Source organism: Rutidosis leptorrhynchoides, chromosome 1 (genome assembly GCF_046630445.1).
Source record: "Rutidosis leptorrhynchoides isolate AG116_Rl617_1_P2 chromosome 1, CSIRO_AGI_Rlap_v1, whole genome shotgun sequence".
Lineage (NCBI taxonomy): Eukaryota > Viridiplantae > Streptophyta > Magnoliopsida > Asterales > Asteraceae > Rutidosis > Rutidosis leptorrhynchoides.
In genome coordinates this window covers 258,722,082-258,744,387 of record NC_092333.1, presented here as the reverse complement: position 1 = coordinate 258,744,387, position 22,306 = coordinate 258,722,082, and the positions used below count along the sequence as shown (strand labels likewise).

Below are 22,306 nucleotides of genomic sequence, written 5' to 3'. Positions count from 1 at the left end.
TAAGGCTAATCCGAATGAAAGTCAAAGTCGATTTGATGGAGCTGTGACAAAATTGGCTACTTTGGAAAGGGTTTCAAAGTTATTTTCGGTAATAACAACGCCAAAGGAACTAGCACAGATACGTGTTAAACGTTTACTCAGGTTCTAAGATTTTTCAGGTGCATAACTATATACATCAATCTTTTCTTCTGTAGATGAAGTGTGGTTGGTTCATCTTCTCGATTGAGGTGTTTTCAAGAATCATGAAAGGTTTGAACGCAGATTGTATTCGTCAAGATACAAACGAGGTTTAAGATGAAATCAAGTGGCAAACATGAAGAAATGTTTAGTTTCATATGTTATAATCAATATTTTAATTCATTTTAATTATCCAATATTGTTTGTCCACAGTTAGTAGTCTACAGTTAGAAATTCAATAATTAATATATAGTTTAATATATAATATTCGAATTAATTAATATGTATCGTGACCCATTGTAAACATGTCTCAGACTCGATCACTACTCAAAGTATATATATTATTTTAGAATCAACCTCAACCCTGTATAGCTAACTCGATCATTACCGCATATAGAGTGTCTATGGTTATTCCAAATAATATATAGATGCGTCGATATGATATGTCAAAACCTTGTATACGTGTCCCGATATTTAAAATGCATAAATCACAGTATTTAAATGACGATAAATAAAGTGCGTAAAATAAATAACAGAAATTAAATGACGATAAATAAAATTGCGAGAATTAAAATTGCGATAAATAAATTGTGATAAATAAATTTAATAAGGAATTAACAGTTAGCTAGAAACAGTTAGCTAGGATTTTGTTAGCGTGGTTTCTTAACAGAATTTCTCATAGTTAATTTGTTTGTTTCTAACAAATTTTATTTTGTCCAATGTTTTCTTCATTATGCCACTTGTTGGATTCTGATAGGTCAAAATCCAAATATGAAATTGAAAGAAAATGATTATTCTGCGGTGAACGGATTCGTTTATCTGTGAATATAAGTAGGATAGTAAATGACTGTTGAATCAGATTCGAAGAATGTACATTTTAACTTATTAATGTGAAATCTAAATATTCCTCAGGTATTACCTACCCTTTAAAATATTTTCACCATTAACAGTTTGTACAAAAGAATTTTTAATTACAAACTTTATGAAAACATATATATATATATATATATATATATATATATATATATATATATATATATATATATATATATATATATATATATATATATATATATATATATATATATTCTTCAGATGTAATCATCAATTTAATGAGTTAATATGATATTAATCTCATTTGATTTACCGTTAGAACAAGAATATATAATCTCTAAAACATTAGAGATTACATAATTGCCATGTAGAACGAAGATAATTGATGTAGAACAATATGTAGAACGATGACTATGCTTGAGGTATAGATTGTGAGGTTGAGGCATGTGATGTTGAAACTTGGGTTGTTGGTGGTACTGGTGTTGATGTTGTTGAAGCTGGTAAAATTTTCACCATATTCTCTAAATTTAATACTCGAGCGCGAAGCTCGTTGACTTCTTCCATTACTCCAGGATGATTGTCGGTCGGAACGAGCGGATGAATAAGGTTTAGAATTTTAGATAGAATATAATCGTGGCGAGATACTCTGGAAATGAGTGTGAAATTGGTGTTTCGAATGGGTTCGCCGGTAAGTGCTTCAGGTTCTTTGCCAAGAGTGCAGGTTGGTGAGTGGAAAGGATCGCCTTCTTCTTGTCTCCATCGGTTAAGTCATCTACGAACCCATCCCCAATTCATCCAGAATTGAATATGACTAATTGGTTGATCCATTTCGTTTACACTGCTTTCGGAGCTCAAGTGTGTATCCATATCGGAATACCTGTCGGAATCCAAGGAACTTGAACTAGTGGCGAGTTCCATCTTATACAATCAGGGAATGATTTTTGATATGTACTGATTTTCGGATATCGGATGATATTCTAATTACATAGAATAATTATATAGTACAGAAGATCCCATAGATTACGGAGGAATTTACGGAATATGTTAGGCAAAGTTTTTAGTAACAGATACGCTAAGATATGAATTTTGTCTATACACTATTCATGCAATCAATGCAGTAAGATGTGTCTAGACTAAGAATGATAAGTAGGTAATTTCCTACAGATGATAAGTAGATGATTTCCGACTAGAAATGATAAGCAAAACTTTTAACATGCAGACACGATCGAAGTCCAGCCTCACTAATGCATCCTAACAATTATTAGTTAGTCACACTAATGCAAGACCTGGTTCGCTAAGACCACCGCTCTGATACCAACTTTAACGACCCGTCCTAATCCATCTGGAAGAATACATTACTATTGGTTACATCGGGAGGTACTTGACCTCTAAATGATACATTTTACAAATATTGCATTCGTTTTTTTTAAAAGACAAACTTTCATCACATCGAAAGTTGACGGCCTGCATATCATTTCATAATATATCCAAACTATAAGTGACTTAGTAATATTCTTGATGAACTCAACGACTCGAATGCAACGTTTTTTGAAATATGTCATGAATGACTCCAAGTATTATCTCTAAAATGAGCAAATTCATAGCGGAAGATTTCTTTCATACCTGAGAATAAACATACTTTCAAGTGTCAATCAAAAGGTTGGTGAGTTTATTAGTTTATCATAAACATTCATTTCCATCATTTTAATAGACCACAAGATTTCATATATTTAATTGTACACGTAACCCGAGTACAAAATAACACGCGTAATCCGCGAATTAAAAATCATTCATATGGTGAACGCTTGATAACCGACTTAACTTTAATGCATAGAATATCCCCAAACAGAACCTCTCGTCTGTATAATAATAATAATCTCGAAGTACTAAAGCATTCGTACCCCGGATGGGACTTGTCGAGGTCCATAGATCTATCTTTCGGATTCGCGTCAATTAGGGGCCATACCCGTTTCCTAATTATTAGGTTACCAAGCTAAAAAGGGGTGATATTCAATATTCATAATTCAGCCATAGAATGTAGTTTTTGATCACTTTTGTCTATTTCGTAAAACATTAATAAAATCAGCGCATGTATTCTCAGTCCAAAAAATATATATAAAAAGGGAGTAATGAAACTCACTATACTGTATTTTGTAGTAAAAATACATATGACGGCATTGAACAAATGCAAGGTTGGCCTCGGATTCTGTGACGCCCCGTACAAAATCATCGTGTACGGTTCATCAACAACAGGATCATTACAAGGTCAAACACTATATGCTGTTTGAAAACTAGTTTTGCATTCATGAAAATATAGTGTTTTACAAAAGATAACGTGCTTCCTATGAATAGAAGCATAAACATAAGTACGTGACCCAAAGGTCGTTGATCATATACATAGGCATTGTATATGTGTGTTTTATTTGCTAAAGGACAAAAGCAGAATTACGTGAACTCTAAAGCAAAGCTATGCAATATTCGCTGAAAATAAAGCACATCAGTTATGTTTCCACGTTAATAAGGGACCGCAGTTTAATCCGCTGAGTTTCCGCGAACGGTTGGGTGATTCGCAGACCGCGGATATCTCGAATACTATAAATAGGAAGCTTGGCCTCTCATTTATAGGTTGTTGATTCTCTGCCATTTTGCCTAAGCCTTTGTGATTTCCACTTGTGATCTTGCCCAAGGGATTTTTACATCGCGTAAAGGTGAATTATGCTAATTAATAATCAAGACCGGGTCAGGGTGGTTGATCACTTGATAGTTTAAGTGAAAGACGACCATCGGGGCCCAAAATAATCATCAAACATTCCATCCTCCATCATAATCTTGTTGCACTCAATCCGTAATTAAGTAACTTCATTAATTAGGGATTGATTAATTGGTGCCATCCGTGGGACACGTTTTACGAATTAAACTGAAAATTATTTGTTTTGCGCTGTCAAACGATTAATTCTTTAGTTTAATTTCAATCGTGTTTTTGTTGTGATGATTTGCAGGTGAATGCATTTTAAATCAGCGGTAAGTTGCTCGATTACTTAGAATAATGAGTAATATCGGAAATAATGGTGATGTCGTGGTTGTTGTGCGAGAAAATGTCCAAAAAAGAGGAAGAAAGCGAAAGTCAGCTAAAATGTATCATAATTGGCAATTTGCGCCAATTAGTTTCCCGAAAATGCAGAGTGATGATTTTTCTGAAATGCCGATAGTAGTATCATGCAAAATCGCAGAAGCTGAAATTACAGTCATGAAAGTTCATGTTGATAATGGCAGCAGTGTAGATATTATTTACGAACAATGCTTTGTTCAGCTACCGGAGGGTATTAAAGCAAACCTACAACCAACCGCGGTTTCACTAACTGGTTTTGCAAGAGAGTCTTCATTGCCCATGGGCATTTTGCCATTAGAAATCGAGCTCACCAATGAAAATGACAATGGTTTGGTGCGACAGGCGCGGCTAGATTTTTATGTTATGCGAGCCTCCTCTCGCTATAACTTACTGCTGGGAAGAACCGCTATAAGTAAATTTGGAATTATCCCGTCCACAATTCATGGCATGATCAAATTTCCAACATACAAGGGGGTTGCCACAATATGTTCAATGAGCATTATGCCTATTTGTGCGGCTGTTAATGTAAAAGCCGCAGGGCAGGAAACTGCTGATGATGCTGATAATATGGAAATTATTAATCTCGCATATCCTGAGCAGAAAATTAAAGTGGGACGCAATATTTGCGCGAATACTAGGAAGCAAATAATCCAATTACTGGTCCAGTGCATGGATGTTTTTGCTTGGAGCGAAAACGATATGACTGGTGTTCCGCGTCATATTGCGGAACATAGGCTTAATGTAAATCCAGCCCAAAAACCTATAGTGCAAAAGCGAAGGGGTATGGCCCCAGACCGCGTGACATGGTTGTGCGAAGAAGTAGCAAAATTGGTGAGAGCTGGAATTTTGCGTGAAGTTCAATACCAATCGTGGATCGCGAATCCAGTGTTGGTGAAAAAACCTGATGGTTCTTGGAGAATGTGTATTGATTACAAAGATTTAAATAAAGCGTGCCCTAAAGATAACTATCCGCTTCCAGAAATTGATTTAAAAGTAGAATCTTTGCATGCTTTCCCGTATAAATGTTTTCTAGACGCGGCAAGAGGTTATCACCAGATTCCAATGGCTCAAGAAGACGCAGATAAAACCGTATTTCATACGGGCAAAGGCATATATTGTTATATAATGATGCCTTTTGGTTTAATTAATGCGGGTGCGATATATCAACGTTTGATTGATACCGCGTTTGACAAACAAATAGGGCGTAATCTTGAGGCTTATGTAGATGATTTAGTGATCAAAAGCACAACGCAAGAGCGAATTATTGAAGATATGCCCGAAACATTTGATACATTGTGAAAAATAAACATGAAACTCAATCCACTAAAATGCAGTTTCGGTGAAACTGAAGGAAAGTTTTTGGGATATCTTATTACAGAACAAGGTATTCAAGCTAATCCAAAAAAGATCGCGGCTATAGAAAATATGACAGCACCAAAGACGATTAAAGAAGTGCAAAGTTTGACGGGAAAGGTGGCCGCTTTAACGCGCTTTTTGTCTAAAGCTGCTGAAAGGCAGTTGCCATTTTTTAAAACTTTAAAAGGATGTTTGAAACAAAAAAGTTTTGTTTGGTCCAGTGAAGCAGAAACCGCGTTTCAAGAGATGAAAAAGTTGTTGAAAACTTTGCCTACACTAACAGCGCCAATTGATGGCAAAATTCTTTACCTTTATATATCAGTGGAAAACGAAGCTTTCGGTTCGATTTTGATCGCGGAAAGGAACAAAATACAAAAGCCGGTGTATTTTTTTAGTAAAGCTCTTACAGGAAGTGAAATAAAATATGCGCCGGTCGAAAAGTTTGTGTATGCGCTTATTTTAACATCGTGAAGGTTAAGAAGATATTTTCAAGGGCATCCTGTGCATGTATTAACTAATATGCCAATCAAGCAAGTTTTAACAAAACCAGAGATATCTGGAAGACTTGCATTGTGGGCAATGGAATTAGGCACTTATCAAATATCTTACCTTTCGCATAGTGCTGTAAAAGGCCAGGTTATGGCGGATTACCTCGCTGAAATGTCTGGAGAATCGGAGGTGATTAATGAGCGAACCGCGTTGAAACTGGTACTTGATGAAACGTGGGATTTGTTTACTTATGGTGCTTCGTGCGCAGAAGGTGCAGGTGCGGGTTTAGTTTTGGCAAACCCAAGTGGTGAGGAGCATACGTATGCACTATGTTTTAACTTTGATGTGTCAAATAATGAAGCGGAGTATGAAGCATTACTTGCTGGTTTAAATATTGCGCGAAAAATGAATATTGCTAAGTTGCGAGCATTTACAGATTCGCAGTTAATAGAGAATTATTTTAACGGCTCTTTCGAAGCACATGATCCTTCTATGCAGAAATACTTGCAGCTATTAAAGGAACTAACAGTGCAGTTTGAGCATTTTGAACTTGAACAAATGCCAAGTAGTCAAAATAAGAAGGCGAATGCTTTGAGCAAATTGGCCGCTTTAACGTTTTCGCATTTTCAAAAACAAGTATGGGTAGAGGAATTACCAAGTAAATCAATAGATAGTGACTTAATGGTAACATCTGTTGAAGAAGAATAGCCAAATTGGATGGAGCCAATTATACAATATGTAGTGACCTGAACTTTTCCATGTTTATATATATATATTAAATGAAATTGTTATTTACATGATTAAGTGTTTCCAACATGTTAAGCAATCAAACTTGGTAAGACTTGATTAATTGAAATAGGTTTCATATAGATAATTGACCACCCAAGTTGACCGGTGATTCACGAACATTAAAACTTGTAAAAACTATACGATGACATATATATGGTTATATATATAGTTAACATGATTTTATTATAAGTATGTATCTCATTAGGTATTTTATCAATGAGTTATATACATAAAAATGAGACTATTAATTTAAGAAACTCGAAAACGATATATATAACGATTATCGTTATAACAACGTCTTACTAGGTACATATGAATCATATTAAGATATTGATACACTTGGTTAATTATGTTAAATGATAAGTAAATATATTATTAAGTGTATTAACAATGAAATACATATGTAAAAATAAGACTACTAACTTAATGATTTCGAAACGAGACATATATGTAACGATTATCGTTGTAACGACATTTAACTGTATATATATCATACTAAGATATATTATATATCATAATATCATGATAATATAACAATTTAACATCTCATTTGTTATAATAAACAATGGGTTAACAACATTCAACAAGATCGTTAACCTAAAGGTTTCAAAACAACATTTACATGTAACGACTAACGATGACTTAACGACTCAGTTAAAATGTATATACATGTAGTATTTTAATATGTATTCATACACTTTTGAAAGACTTCAAGACACTTATCAAAATACTTCTATTTAACAAAAATGCTTACAATTACATCCTCGTTCAGTTTCATCAACAATTCTACTCGTATGCACCCGTATTCGTACTCGTACAATACACAGCTTTTAGATGTATGTACTATTGGTATATACACTCCAATGATCAGCTCTTAGCAGCCCATGTGAGTCACCTAACACATGTGGGAACCATCATTTGGCAACTAGCATGAAATATCTCATAAAATTACAAAAATATGAGTAATCATTCATGACTTATTTACATGAAAACAAAATTACATATCCTTTATATCTAATCCATACACCAACGACCAAAAACACCTACAAACACTTTCATTCTTCAATTTTCTTCATCTAATTGATCTCTCTCAAGTTCTATCTTCAAGTTCTAAGTGTTCTTCATAAATTCCAAAAGTTCTAGTTTCATAAAATCAAGAATACTTCCAAGATTGCAAGTTTACTTCCAAGTTTTCTAAATCCATTCCAAGTAATCATCCAAGATCAAGAAACCTTTGTTAATTACAGTAGGTTATATTTCTAATACAAGGTAATAATCATATTCAAACTTTAATTCAATTTCTATAACTATAACAATCTTATTTCGAGTGGAAATCTTACTTGAAATTGTTTTCGTGTCATGATTCTGCTTCAAGAACTTTCAAGCCATCCAAAGATCCTTTGAAGCTAGATCTATTTTTCTCATTTATAGTAGGTTTATCCAAGGAACTTGAGGTAGTAATGATGTTCATAACATCATTCGATTCATACATATAAAGCTATCTTATTCGAAGGTTTAAACTTGTAATCACTAGAACATAGTTTAGTTAATTCTAAACTTGTTCGCAAATAAAAGTTAATCCTTCTAACTTGAATTTTAAAATCAACTAAACACATGTTCTATATCTATATGATATGCTAACTTAATGATTTAAAACCTGGAAACACGAAAAACACCGTAAAACCGGATTTACGCCGTCGTAGTAACACCGCGGGCTGTTTTGGGTTAGTTAATTAAAAACTATGATAAACTTTGATTTAAAATTTGTTATTCTGAGAAAATGATTTTTATTATGAACATGAAACTATATCCAAAAATTATGGTTAAACTCAAAGTGGAAGTATGTTTTCTAAAATGGTCATCTAGACGTCGTTCTTTCGACTGAAATGACTACCTTTACAAAAACGACTTGTAACTTATTTTTCCGACTATATACCTATACTTTTTCTGTTTAGATTCATAAAATAGAGTTCAATATGAAACCATAGCAATTTGATTCACTCAAAACGGATTTAAAATGAAGAAGTTATGGGTAAAACAAGATTGGATAATTTTTCTCATTTTAGCTACGTGAAAATTGGTAACAAATCTATTCCAACCATAACTTAATCAACTTGTATTGTATATTATGTAATCTTGAGATACCATAGACACGTATACAATATTTCGACCTATCATGTAGACACATCTATATATATTTCGGAACAACCATAGACACTCTATATGTGAATGTTGGAGTTAGCTATACAGGGTTGAGGTTGATTCCAAAATATATATAGTTTGAGTTGTGATCAATACTGAGATACGTATACACTGGGTCGTGGATTGATTCAAGATAATATTTATCGATTTATTTCTGTACATCTAACTGTGGACAACTAGTTGTAGGTTACTAACGAGGACAGCTGACTTAATAAACTTAAAACATCAAAATATATTAAAAGTGTTGTAAATATATTTTGAACATACTTTGATATATATGTATATATTGTTATAGATTCGTGAATCAACCAGTGGCCAAGTCTTACTTCCCGACGAAGTAAAAATCTGTGAAAGTGAGTTATAGTCCCACTTTTAAAATCTAATATTTTTGGGATGAGAATACATGCAGGTTTTATAAATGATTTACAAAATAGACACAAGTACGTGAAACTACATTCTATGGTTGAATTATCGAAATCGAATATGCCCCTTTTTATTAAGTCTGGTAATCTAAGAATTAGGGAACAGACACCCTAATTGACGCGAATCCTAAAGATAGATCTATTGGGCTTAACAAACCCCATCCAAAGTACCGGATGCTTTAGTACTTCGAAATTTATATCATATCCGAAGGGTGTCCCGGAATGATGGGGATATTCTTATATATGCATCTTGTTAATGTCGGTTACCAGGTGTTCACCATATGAATGATTTTTATCTCTATGTATGGGATGTGTATTGAAATATGAAATCTTGTGGTCTATTGTTACGATTTGATATATATAGGTTAAACCTATAACTCACCAATATTTTTGTTGACGTTTAAAGCATGTTTATTCTCAGGTGAATACTAAGAGCTTTCGCTGTTGCATACTAAAATAAGGACAAGATTTGGAGTCCATGTTTGTATGATATTGTGTAAAAACTGCATTCAAGAAACTGATTTCGATGTAACATATTTGTATTGTAAACCATTATGTAATTGTAGTGTGTAAACAGGATATTTTAGATTATCTTTATTTGATAATCTACGTAAAGATTTTTAAACCTTTATTTATGAAATAAAGGTTATGGTTTGTTTTAAAAATGAATGCAGTCTTTGAAAAACGTCTCCTATAGAGGTCAAAACCTCGCAACGAAATCAATTAATATGGAACGTTTTTAATTAATAAGAACGGGACATTTCAGTTGGTATCCGAGCGTTGGTCTTAGAGAACCAGAAAATTTGCATTAGTGTGTCTTATCGAGTTTGTTAGGATGCATTAGTGAGTCTGGACTTCGACCGTGTTTTCTTTAAAAATGATTGCTTAACATTTTTGTTGGAAACTATATATTATTAACATGTATATATTATGTGATATATTAATCTCTTAACATGTTTGATATTGTGTGATAGATGTCTACCTCTAGCACAAATCCCATTGACTCACCTAATAATAACGAAGAGTCGAATAAATATTGGACTGATTCACAAGTTCCCGAAGAAGAACCGGAAGAAGAATCAGAACCGGAAGAAGAATCAGAACCGGAAGAGGAGGAACCGGAGGAGGAAATAGAACCGGTGGGGGAAATAATAAAACGGTTAAGTAAAAGAAAATCCTCAACCAACCGACCAAGGTTAATTATGGTCAATGGTGTTTCCGCCAAGGAAGCAAAATATTGGGAGGATTACCAATTCTCCGATGAATCGGATTCCGACGAGAATTCCGATGATGTTATAGAAATTACCCCAACTGAATTTTAAAAAAGCAAAAGAAAATAATAAGGGAAAGGGCATAAAAATAGAGAAATCTAATTCCAACCCCAATGAACTTTATATGTATCGTCAACCCCCGAAGTCCTTAAGTTGTAACAATGACCCGGGAACCTCTAAACCACCAGGTTTTTCTAAACCGTTGTGGAAAACGACAGCTAGTATTAGGGGAACATCAGATATCCCTAGAAACTTGGAAAAACGAACCAAAACCGAAGAAGAAGAAACGTGCGAGTCGGAATAAGATAGTTGTATTCGTGTGGTGTAATATATGTAATATAGTGTGCTTATGCTTTATGATATATGTAAAACTTGCTTGTATTAATAAGTATTTTTTTATGAATCTAACTCCTGTCTATTTTACAGTTTAAAAACACAAAATGGATAGACAACCCAATATTTTAAGAGACCTATCCGGAGACATGATTGATGAAATCTTGTCTAGAGTCGGTCAGAATTCCTCGGCATAACTATTTAAGGCGAGATCAGTTTGTAAGACATTCGAAGAACGTTCCAAGAATGTCTTGGTTTATAAGAGACTTTCGTTTGAAAGATGGGGGATATCACATTGGGAAACCCATAAGTTACGATGTGTTTACTTTGACGCATATATTGCGGGGAACACAAATGCTATTTTACGCAACGGGTTAAGAAATTATTTTGACTCATTGTATCCGAATATAGGACTTCATGATTTAGAAAAAGCGGCTAACATGCAACATAAAGAAGCATGCTATGCTTACGGGTTAGTAATGTTCGCTTCTCACCAAAGTGAGAAAAAGAACATCGGGCTACAGCTATTAAACAAAACGTTCCCACAAGTGACGGAGTCGGTAATTGGGGTAAGAAATGAGGTTTTTAGGTTATTACGAGACTGTTGTTCATTACGTAACCCTCGTCCCTTTGACGACGTTACAACACACTGTCTTATCAACGGCCATAACGATTATGTTCCACAAGACCAAGGATGGGAAGTAGTCCTAGTAAAACCAGAATGCATGACTTGTTTCTGGACGTATGAATTACGTGTCTTTATTGCCTTTGCTGAACGACTTGTGTACTAGCTAGAATTATCTTCACAACTATCTTGTATCAAAGTTATTGTGTGCTATATTTCATGCTTTATGTAAAATAAGTGGTATTGTAAGTTTGTAAAATATTGTATAAAAGTTTGAACGCGAAATATTATTATAATCAGTTTTTCATATAGAATTGTAGTAGTTGAATTGTATATTAGCTACTAAGTATGAACTTAACGGGTAGGTACTACCCGAATTTAAACTTATAAAACGCTAATATGAAGAAAAAGCTTTTATAAATGAGTTCATATTATGCTACGAAATACTATTAACTACTCTTAATATTCTGTATGATTAACTTGTTCCATTTGACTATTTTGAAGGAAATGGCACCGACTACTCGACACACCGTGAATATGAATGAAGAGGAATTCCGTACTTTTCTAGCTTCAAACATAGCCGCAGTACAGGCTGCGCTACATACCAACAATAACCTTGGATCTAGCAGTACAGGAAATCGTGTAGGATGCACCTATAAAGAATTCACTGCCTGCAAACCTTTGGAATTTGATGGAACCGAAGGACCGATCGGATTGAAACGGTGGACCGAGAAGGTCGAATCGGTGTTTACCATAAGTAAGTGTACTGAAGAGGACAAAGTGAAGTACGCTACGCATACCTTCACAGGTTCTGCGTTAACATGGTGGAATACCTATCTAGAGCAAGTGGGACAAGATGATGCTTACGCACTACCGTGGTCAGCATTCAAGCACTTGATGAACGAGAAGTACCGTCCCAGAACCGAGGTCAATAAGCTCAAGACAGAACTTAGAGGGTTACGAACCCAAGGATTTGATATTACCACGTACGAAAGACGATTCACAGAATTGTGCCTATTGTGTTCGGGAGCGTTCGAAGATGAGGAAGAGAAGATCGACGCGTTTGTGAAAGGATTACCGGAAAGAATCCAAGAAGATATAAGTTCACACGAGCCCGCCTCCATACAACAGGCATGTAGAATGGCTCACAAACTAGTGAACCAGATTGAGGAAAGAATTAAAGAACAGACGGCTGAAGAGGCCAATGTGAAGCAAGTCAAAAGAAAGTGGGAGGAAAACGGTGATAAGAATCACCAATACAACAACAACAGCAATTACAATAATAATCGCAACAATTATCCCAACAATCGCAACATCAATCGCAACTACAACCAATGGCCCAACAACAACAACAACAACAACAACAACAACAACAACAACAACAACAATAGCAGCAACTACAACAATCGTCCCAACAACAATAACAATCGCAACAACAACAACAATCAGAAGCAGCTATGCCAAAGGTGTGAAAAGTATCACTCGGGGTTCTGCACCAAATTTTGCAACAAGTGTAAAAGAAATGGTCATAGCGCGGCGAAGTGTGAGGTCTACGGACCAGGGGTTAACAGAACGAAAGGAACAAATGGTGTCAGAACGAGTAATGGCGGAGCAAGTAGTGTCGGAGCAAGTTATGCCAATGTAGTTTGTTATAAATGTGGAAAACCGGGCCACATTATTAGAAATTGCCCAAACCAGGAGAACACGAATGGACAAGGTCGCGGAAGAGTTTTCAATATTAATGCGACAGAGGCACAGGAAGACCCAGAGCTTGTTACGGGTATGTTTCTTATTGACAATAAATCTGCTTACGTTTTATTTGATTCGGGTGCGGATAGAAGCTATATGAGTAGAGATTTTTGTGCTAAATTAAGTTTTCCATTGACGCTGTTGGATAGTAAATTTTTACTCGAATTAGCAAATGGTAAATTAATTTCAGCAGATAATATATGTCGGAATCGAGAAATTAAACTGGTTAGCGAAACATTTAAGATTGACTTGATACCAGTAGAGTTAGGGAGTTTTGATGTGATAATCGGTATGGACTGGTTGAAAGAAGTGAAAGCAGAGATCGTTTGTTACAAAAATGCAATTCGCATTATACGAGAAAAAGGAAAACCCTTAATGGTGTACGGAGAAAAGGGCAACACGAAGCTACATCTTATTAGTAATTTGAAGGCACAAAAACTAATAAGAAAAGGTTGCTATGCTGTTCTAGCACACGTCGAGAAAGTACAAACTGAAGAAAAGAGCATCAATGATGTTCCCGTCGCAAAAGAATTTCCCGATGTATTTCCGAAAGAATTATCGGGATTACCCCCACATCGATCCGTTGAATTTCAAATAGATCTTGTACCAGAAGCTGCACCAATAGCTCGTGCTCCTTACAGACTCGCACCCAGCGAGCTGAAAGAACTGCAAAGCCAATTACAAGAACTTTTAGAGCATGGTTTCATTCGACCAAGCACATCATCGTAGGGAGCTCCTGTTTTGTTTGTCAAGAAGAAAGATGGTACATTCAGGTTGTGTATCGACTATCGAGAGTTGAAAAAACTTACCATCAAGAACCGCTACCCACTATCGAGAATCGATGACTTATTTGATCAACTACAAGGCTCGTCTGTTTATTCAAAGATTGACTTACGTTCCGGTTATCATCAAATGCGGGTGAAAGAAGATGATATTCCAAAGACTGCTTTCAGAACACGTTACGGTCATTACGAGTTTATGGTCATGCCGTTTGGTTTAACTAATGCACCAGCTGTGTTCATGGGCCTTATGAACCGAGTGTGTGGACCATAACTTGACAAGTTTGTCATTGTTTTCATTGATGACATACTTATTTACTCAAAGAATGACCAAGAACACGGTGAACATTTGAGAAAGGTGTTAGAAGTATTGAGGAAGGAAGAATTGTACGCTAAATTTTCAAAGTGTGCATTTTGGTTGGAAGAAGTTCAATTCCTCGGTCACATAGTGAACAAAAAAGGTATTAAGGTGGATCCGGCAAAGATAGAAACTGTTAAAAAGTGGGAAACCCCGAAAACTCCAAAACACATACGCCAGTTTTTAGGACTAGCTGGTTATTACAGAAGGTTCATCCAAGACTTTTCCAGAATAGCAAAACCCTTGACTGCATTAACGCATAAAGGGAAGAAATTTGAATGGAAGGATGAACAAGAGAAAGCGTTTCAGTTATTGAAGAAAAAGCTAACTACGGCACCTATATTGTCATTGCCTGAAGGGAATGATGATTTTGTGATTTATTGTGACGCATCAAAGCAAGGTCTCGGTTGTGTATTAATGCAACGAACGAAGGTGATTGCTTATGCGTCTAGACAATTGAAGATTCACGAGCAAAATTATACGACGCATGATTTGGAATTAGGCGCGGTTGTTTTTGCATTAAAGACTTGGAGGCACTACTTATATGGGGTCAAAAGTATTATATATACCGACCACAAAAGTCTTCAACACATATTTAATCAGAAACAACTGAATATGAGGCAGCGTAGGTGGATTGAATTATTGAATGATTACGACTTTGAGATTCGTTACCACCCGGGGAAGGCAAATGTGGTAGCCGACGCCTTGAGCAGGAAGGACAGAGAACCCATTCGAGTAAAATCTATGAATATAATGATTCACAATAACCTTACTACTCAAATAAAGGAGGCGCAACAAGGAGTTTTAAAAGAGGGAAATTTAAAGGATGAAATACCCAAAGGATCGGAGAAGCATCTTAATATTCGGGAAGACGGAACCCGGTATAGGGCTGAAAGGATTTGGGTACCAAAATTTGGAGATATGAGAGAAATGGTACTTAGAGAAGCTCATAAAACCAGATACTCAATACATCCTGGAACGGGGAAGATGTACAAGGATCTCAAGAAACATTTTTGGTGGCCGGGTATGAACGCCGATGTTGCTAAATACGTAGGAGAATGTTTGACGTGTTCTAAGGTCAAAACTGAGTATCAGAAACCATCAGGTCTACTTCAACAACCCGAAATCCTGGAATGGAAATGGGAAAACATTACCATGGATTTCATCACTAAATTGCCAAGGACTGCAAGTGGTTTTGATACTATTTGGGTAATAGTTGATCGTCTCACCAAATCAGCACACTTCCTGCCAATAAGAGAAGATGACAAGATGGAGAAGTTAGCACGACTGTATTTGAAGGAAGTCGTCTCCAGACATGGAATACCAATCTCTATTATCTCTGATACGGATGGCAGATTTATTTCAAGATTCTGGCAGACATTACAGCAAGCATTAGGAACTCGTCTAGACATGAGTACTGCCTATCATCCACAAACTGATGGGCAGAGCGAAAGGACGATACAAATGCTTGAAGACATGCTACGAGCATGTGTTATTGATTTCGGAAACAGTTGGGATCGACATCTACCGTTAGCAGAATTTTCCTACAACAACAGCTACCATTCAAGCATTGAGATGGCGCCGTTTGAAGCACTTTATGGTAGAAAGTGCAGGTCTCCGATTTGTTGGAGTGAAGTGGGGGATAGACAGATTACGGGTCCGGAGATAATACAAGAAACTACCGAGAAGATCATCCAAATTCAACAACGGTTGAAAACCGCCCAAAGTCGAAAAAAGAGCTACGCTGACATTAAAAGAAAAGATATAGAATTTGAAATTGGAGAGATGGTCATGCTTAAAGTTGCACCTTGGAAAGGCGTTGTTCAATTTGGTAAATGAGGGAAATTAAATCCAAGGTATATTGGACCATTCAAGATTATTGATCGTGTCGGACTAGTAGCTTACCGACTTGAGTTACCTCAACAACTCGCGGCTGTACATAACACTTTCCACGTCTCGAATTTGAAGAAATGTTTTGCTAAAGAAGATCTCACTATTCCATTAGATGAAATCCAAATCAACTAAAAACTTCAATTTATCGAAGAACCCGTCGAAATAATGGATCGTGAGGTTAAAAGACTTAAGCAAAACAAGATACCAATTGTTAAGGTTCGATGGAATGCTCGTAGAGGACCCGAGTTCACCTGGGAACGAGAAGATCAGATGAAGAAGAAATACCCGCATTTATTTCCAGAAGATACGTCAACACCTCCAACTGCTTAAAATTTCGGGACGAAATTTATTTAACGGGTAGGTACTGTAGTGACCCGAACTTTTCCATGTTTATATATATATTAAATGAAATTTTTATTTACATGATTTAGTGTTTCCAACATGTTAAGCAATCAAACTTGTTAAGACTTGATTAATTGAAATAGGTTTCATATAGACAATTGACCACCCAAGTTGACCGGTGATTCACGAACGTTAAAACTTATAAAAAATATACGATGACATATATATGGTTATATATATAGTTAACATGATTTTATTATAAGTATGTATCTCATTAGGTATTTTAACAACATTTAACAAGATCGTTAACCTAAAGGTTTCAAAACAACATTTACATGTAACGACTAACAATGACTTAACAACTCAGTTAAAATGTATATACATGTAGTGTTTTAATATGTATTCATACACTTTTGAAAGACTTCAATACACTTATCAAAATACTTCTACTTAACAAAAATGCTTACAATTACATCCTCGTTCAGTTTCATCAACAATTCTACTCGTATGCACCCGTATTCGTACTCGTACAATACACAGCTTTTAGATGTATGTACTATTGGTATATACACTCCAATGATCAGCTCTTAGCAGCCCATGTGAGTCACCTAACACATGTGGGAACCATCATTTGGCAACTAGCATGAAATATCTCATAAAATTACAAAAATATGAGTAATCATTCATGACTTATTTACATGAAAACAAAATTACATATCCTTTATATCTAATCCATACACCAACGACCAAAAACACCTACAAACACTTTCATTCTTCAATTTTCTTCATCTAATTGATCTCTCTCAAGTTATATCTTCAAGTTCTAAGTGTTCTTCATAAATTCCAAAAGTTCTAGTTTCATAAAATCAAGAATACTTCCAAGATTGCAAGTTTACTTCCAAGTTTTCTAAATCCATTCCAAGTAATCATCCAAGATCAAGAAACCTTTATTACTTACAGTAGGTTATCTTTCTAATACAAGGTAATAATCATATTCAAACTTTAATTCAATTTCTATAACTATAACAATCTTATTTCGAGTGGAAATCTTACTTGAAATTGTTTTCGTGTCATGATTCTGCTTCAAGAACTTTTAAGCCATCCAAGGATCCTTTGAAGCTAGATCTATTTTTCTCATTTCCAGTAGGTTTATCCAAGGAACTTGAGGTAGTAATGATGTTCATAACATAATTCGATTCATACATATAAAGCTATCTTATTCGAAGGTTTAAACTTGTAATCACTAGAACATAGTTTAGTTAATTCTAAACTTGTTCGCAAATAAAAGTTAATCCTTCTAACTTGACTTTTAAAATCAACTAAACACATGTTCTATATCTATATTATATGCTAACTTAATGATTTAAAACCTGAAAACACGAAAAACACCGTAAAACCGGATTTACGCCGTCGTAGTAACACCGCGGGCTGTTTTGGGTTAGTTAATTAAAAACTATGATAAACTTTGATTTAAAAGTTGTTATTCTAAGAAAATGATTTTTATTATGAACATGAAACTATATCCAAAAATTATGGTTAAACTCAAAGTGGAGGTATGTTTTCTAAAATGGTCATCTAGACGTCGTTCTTTCGACTGAAATGACTACCTTTACAAAAACAACTTGTAACTTATTTTTCCGACTATAAACCTATATTTTTTCTGTTTAGATTCATAAAATAGAGTTCAATATGAAACCATAGCAATTTGATTCACTCAAAACGGATTTAAAATGAAGAAGTTATGGGTAAAATAAGATTGGATAATTTTTCTTATTTTAGCTACGTGAAAATTGGTAACAAATCTATTCCAACCATAACTTAATCAACTTGTATTGTATATTATGTAATCTTGAGATACCATAGACACGTATACAATGTTTCGACCTATCATGTCGACACATCTATATATATTTCGGAACAACCATAGACACTCTATATGTGAATGTTGGAGTTAGCTATACAGGGTTGAGGTTGATTCCAAAATATATATAGTTTGAGTTGTGATAAATACTGAGATACGTATACACTAGGTCGTGGATTGATTCAAGATAATATTTATCGATTTATTTCTGTACATCTAACTGTGGACAACTAGTTGTAGGTTACTAACGAGGACAGCTGACTTAATAAATTTAAAACATCAAAATATATTAAAAGTGTTGTAAATATATTTTGAACATACTTTGATATATATGTATATATTGTTATAGGTTCGTGAATCAACCAGTGGCCAAGTCTTACTTCCCGACGAAGTAAAAATCTGTGAAAGTGAGTTATAGTCCCACTTTTAAAATCTAATATTTTTGGGATGAGAATACATGCAGGTTTTATAAATGATTTACAAAATAGACACAAGTACGTGAAACTACATTCTATGGTTGAATTATCGAAATCGAATATGCCCCTTTTTATTAAGTCTGGTAATCTAAGAATTAGGGAACAGACACCCTAATTGACGCGAATCCTAAAGATAGATCTATTGGGCCTAACAAACCCCATCCCAAGTACCGGATGCTTTAGTACTTCGAAATTTATATCATATCCGAAGGGTGTCCCGGAATGATGGGGATATTCTTATATATGCATCTTGTTAATGTCGGTTACCAGGTGTTCACCATATGAATGATTTTTATCTCTATGTATGGGATGTGTATTGAAATATGAAATCTTGTGGTCTATTGTTATGATTTGATATATATAGGTTAAACCTATAACTCACCAACATTTTTGTTGACGTTTAAAGCATGTTTATTCTCAGGTGAATACTAAGAGCTTTCGCTGTTGCATACTAAAATAAGGACAAGATTTGGAGTCCATGTTTGTATGATATTGTGTAAAAACTGTATTCAAAAAACTGATTTCGATGTAACATATTTGTATTGTAAACCATTATGTAATGGTCTTGTGTAAACAGGATATTTTAGATTATCATTATTTGATAATCTACGTAAAGATTTTTAAACCTTTATTTATGAAATAAAGGTTATGGTTTGTTTTAAAAATGAATGCAGTCTTTGAAAAACGTCTCCTATAGAGGTCAAAACCTCGCAACAAAATCAATTAATATAGAACGTTTTTAATCAATAAGAACGGGACATTTCACAATATATCCGCAATAATGATTTGCCAAGCGACAGCCGCAAAGCTCGTTTAGTAAGAGAGCGGGTACCAATGTATATCATCCAAAATGATATCCTATATTGCAAATCGTACTGCGGACCAATGATGCGATGTGTTGGCCCAATTGAGGCAGAAATGATTGTAGAAGAAGTGCATAATGGTACTTGTGCATTGCATTCAGGTTACAAAACAATTGCAGTGAAAATTATGCGAATGGGTTACTTTTGGCCATCCCTATACCGCGATGTGGCGAAAATTGTTAAAAGATGCAAAAGTTGCCAAAGGCATGCCCCGCAGAACCGAACGCCAAGGCATGATATGATTCCTGTCAATTCGCCATGGCCATTTCACAAATGGGCTCTTAACATTGTAGGCCCATTTCCTGCAGGGCCTGGCAATGTTAAATTCCTGATTGTGGCAATCGATTATTTTTACCAAATGGGTTGAAGCTAAGGCGGTCTACACTATCACTGGTGTACAAGTGCGAAATTTTTTTATGGGAATACATTGTTTGTAGATTTGGCATTCCGCGAGAACTGGTTAGCAATAATGGTGCACAAATAGCAAAAGATCCTTTCAAAACATGGTGCGCCGATTTAAATATCATACAAAAATTTACGTCAGTTGCACACCCACAAGCTAATGGCTTATACGAAGTAACCAACCGTGATATAGTAAGCGGTATTAAAAAGAGGTTATGCGAAAAGTGAACTGGTTGGGTAGATGAATTACCCAATGTGTTGTGGGCACATCGCACAACTTTTAAAAAGAGCACAGGAGAAACACCTTTTAGTTTGGTATATGGTTCTGAGGCAGTAATTCCCGCAAAAATTTTGGTACCAACGCACAGAATAGTTAATTTTGAGGAAGAAGCGAATGATGCTGCGTTGAGCGAAAACCTGAATTTCATTGGAGAGCAGAGGTTAATGGCTGCTATCAGAGAATCGAATAATAAGCAACAAATTGCTAAGTATTATAACAAAAGAGTGTGTGCTTTGTATTTCGCTATAGGCGAATGGGTGCTGCGGAATAATGAGGCAAGCAGAGCAGAAAAGCTTGGCAAATTGGGTCCTAATTGGGAAGGACCTTATCAAATTGTGGCAATTAATGCGGCAGGTTCATATAAGCTCGCGGATATGGAAGGGCGAATTTTACCTAATGCGTGGCATGCTGTTTTATTAAAGAGATATTACGCATAGCTTGGCGAAAACTATAGAGGATATATGTTCAAAATGCGAAATTGGATTCAAGGCATATGGCTGATGTACTTATTAGGTGTTTCTGTTTTTCATTTTTTGCAAGCCTTGATCACGCTTGTAGGAATTTTAAAAATAAACACTTGTAAAAGTATGCGAAAAGTTCATCTGTGAAATGCGAATGATTATGAAATGTTTTATAGTTTGTTTCATAAAGTTGTAGTATTTCACAAGTGTTTTGATAGCAAAGTGATGAAATTGCCCACTTTTGCATGTAAATTATTGCGAAAGGAATTTTATATCCTAAGTATTTGATTTTGCCAATACTTAGATGCTTCACAATGCTAATTAATTGCCTAAGGATCGTTTCAGCGGACTTAGAAGATTCATAACGTATAAATATATACGCATACAGATTGTTTCGCAAAAGTATGCATTTATTATGTGCACAATAATAGAGGTTGGAAATTGTAAAGGACAAGTTTGTGTTATGAATAATGTTTACGAAAAAGTGCTATATAAATAAAGAGTACTCGCGAATAGTTATGAAAAAGTGAAGTTTCATTGATAACGGCGCAGAGATAGCTGCGCGCTAATTTCTACAATATCCTATTCTAGCTTAGATAAGTCATGTTCAAAGATGTCTTTTAAAGTAGCATCATCTTGTTGACTTATTGCAGTAACTTTGTCGATTGGAATATCCGCTAAGCTTTCTTGTGCAGTAGCAGCTGCTTTACGTGCTTCTGCAAGTGAACAAACGCGATCTCCAATGGCGGGAGGTAGTGGATCTGGTATGGTGCAATGTGGAGCAATTTCATCCAGAAACTTTACTCTCTCGCACAGTCGTAAAGCAGCTGCGTAAGTAGAAAACAGAACATTCACGGGACGCGAATTGAGAACCTTTTTAGAAAACTCCGGTAAGTGTTTGCGGAGTTGGGAGAACTCAAATTTCGCAGAGGCTGTGGAGGCCAGAGCATTGTCTCACTCTACAGTAAGCTTTGAAACCTCCTCTTGTAGCGAGGAGATTGTTGTCTGAAGATTGTTTTGTTTGTCAGCTGCAGTAGACACCTGTAGCTTCAATTCATCTACCGCGGTTTTGGCCGCGGTGAGCTCATAGGAGAGATCAACACAGCATTTCTCGCTGTTTTCAGCCTTGATCCTCTCAGCATTGTACTTCTGCTGTTCAGCTTCAAGCACATTGAAAAATTGTTCTTGCCGGCATATCACATCGTATGCCGAGTTGAAACACATATAAAAGTTTT

General features: G+C 35.4%; 1 protein-coding gene across 1 annotated transcript; it reads left to right on the top strand.

Moving 5' to 3' along the window:
* The first annotated feature begins 5,545 nt into the window (after positions 1–5,545).
* Positions 5,546–21,906, top strand: LOC139897335 (uncharacterized). Its single transcript, XM_071880038.1, has 5 exons — positions 5,546–5,730; positions 5,950–6,579; positions 20,366–20,529; positions 20,572–20,859; positions 21,725–21,906. Exons 1-5 carry the CDS (start codon positions 5,546–5,548, stop codon positions 21,904–21,906), a joined length of 1,449 nt encoding a protein of 482 aa, XP_071736139.1.
* Positions 21,907–22,306: the final 400 nt, after the last annotated feature.

What these genes read in the sequence shown, in the direction of transcription:
- LOC139897335 (XM_071880038.1), top strand. Translation starts at nt 5,546, where the DNA reads ATGACAGCACCAAAGACGATTAAAGAAGTGCAAAGTTTGACGGGAAAG. An exon ending in GCGTTTCAAGAGATGAAAAA is followed by an intron (nt 5,731 to 5,949) that starts GTTGTTGAAAAC and finishes AACATCGTGAAG; the next exon opens with GTTAAGAAGATATTTTCAAG. An exon ending in TGCTTTGTATTTCGCTATAG is followed by an intron (nt 20,860 to 21,724) that starts GCGAATGGGTGC and finishes GACTTATTGCAG; the next exon opens with TAACTTTGTCGATTGGAATA.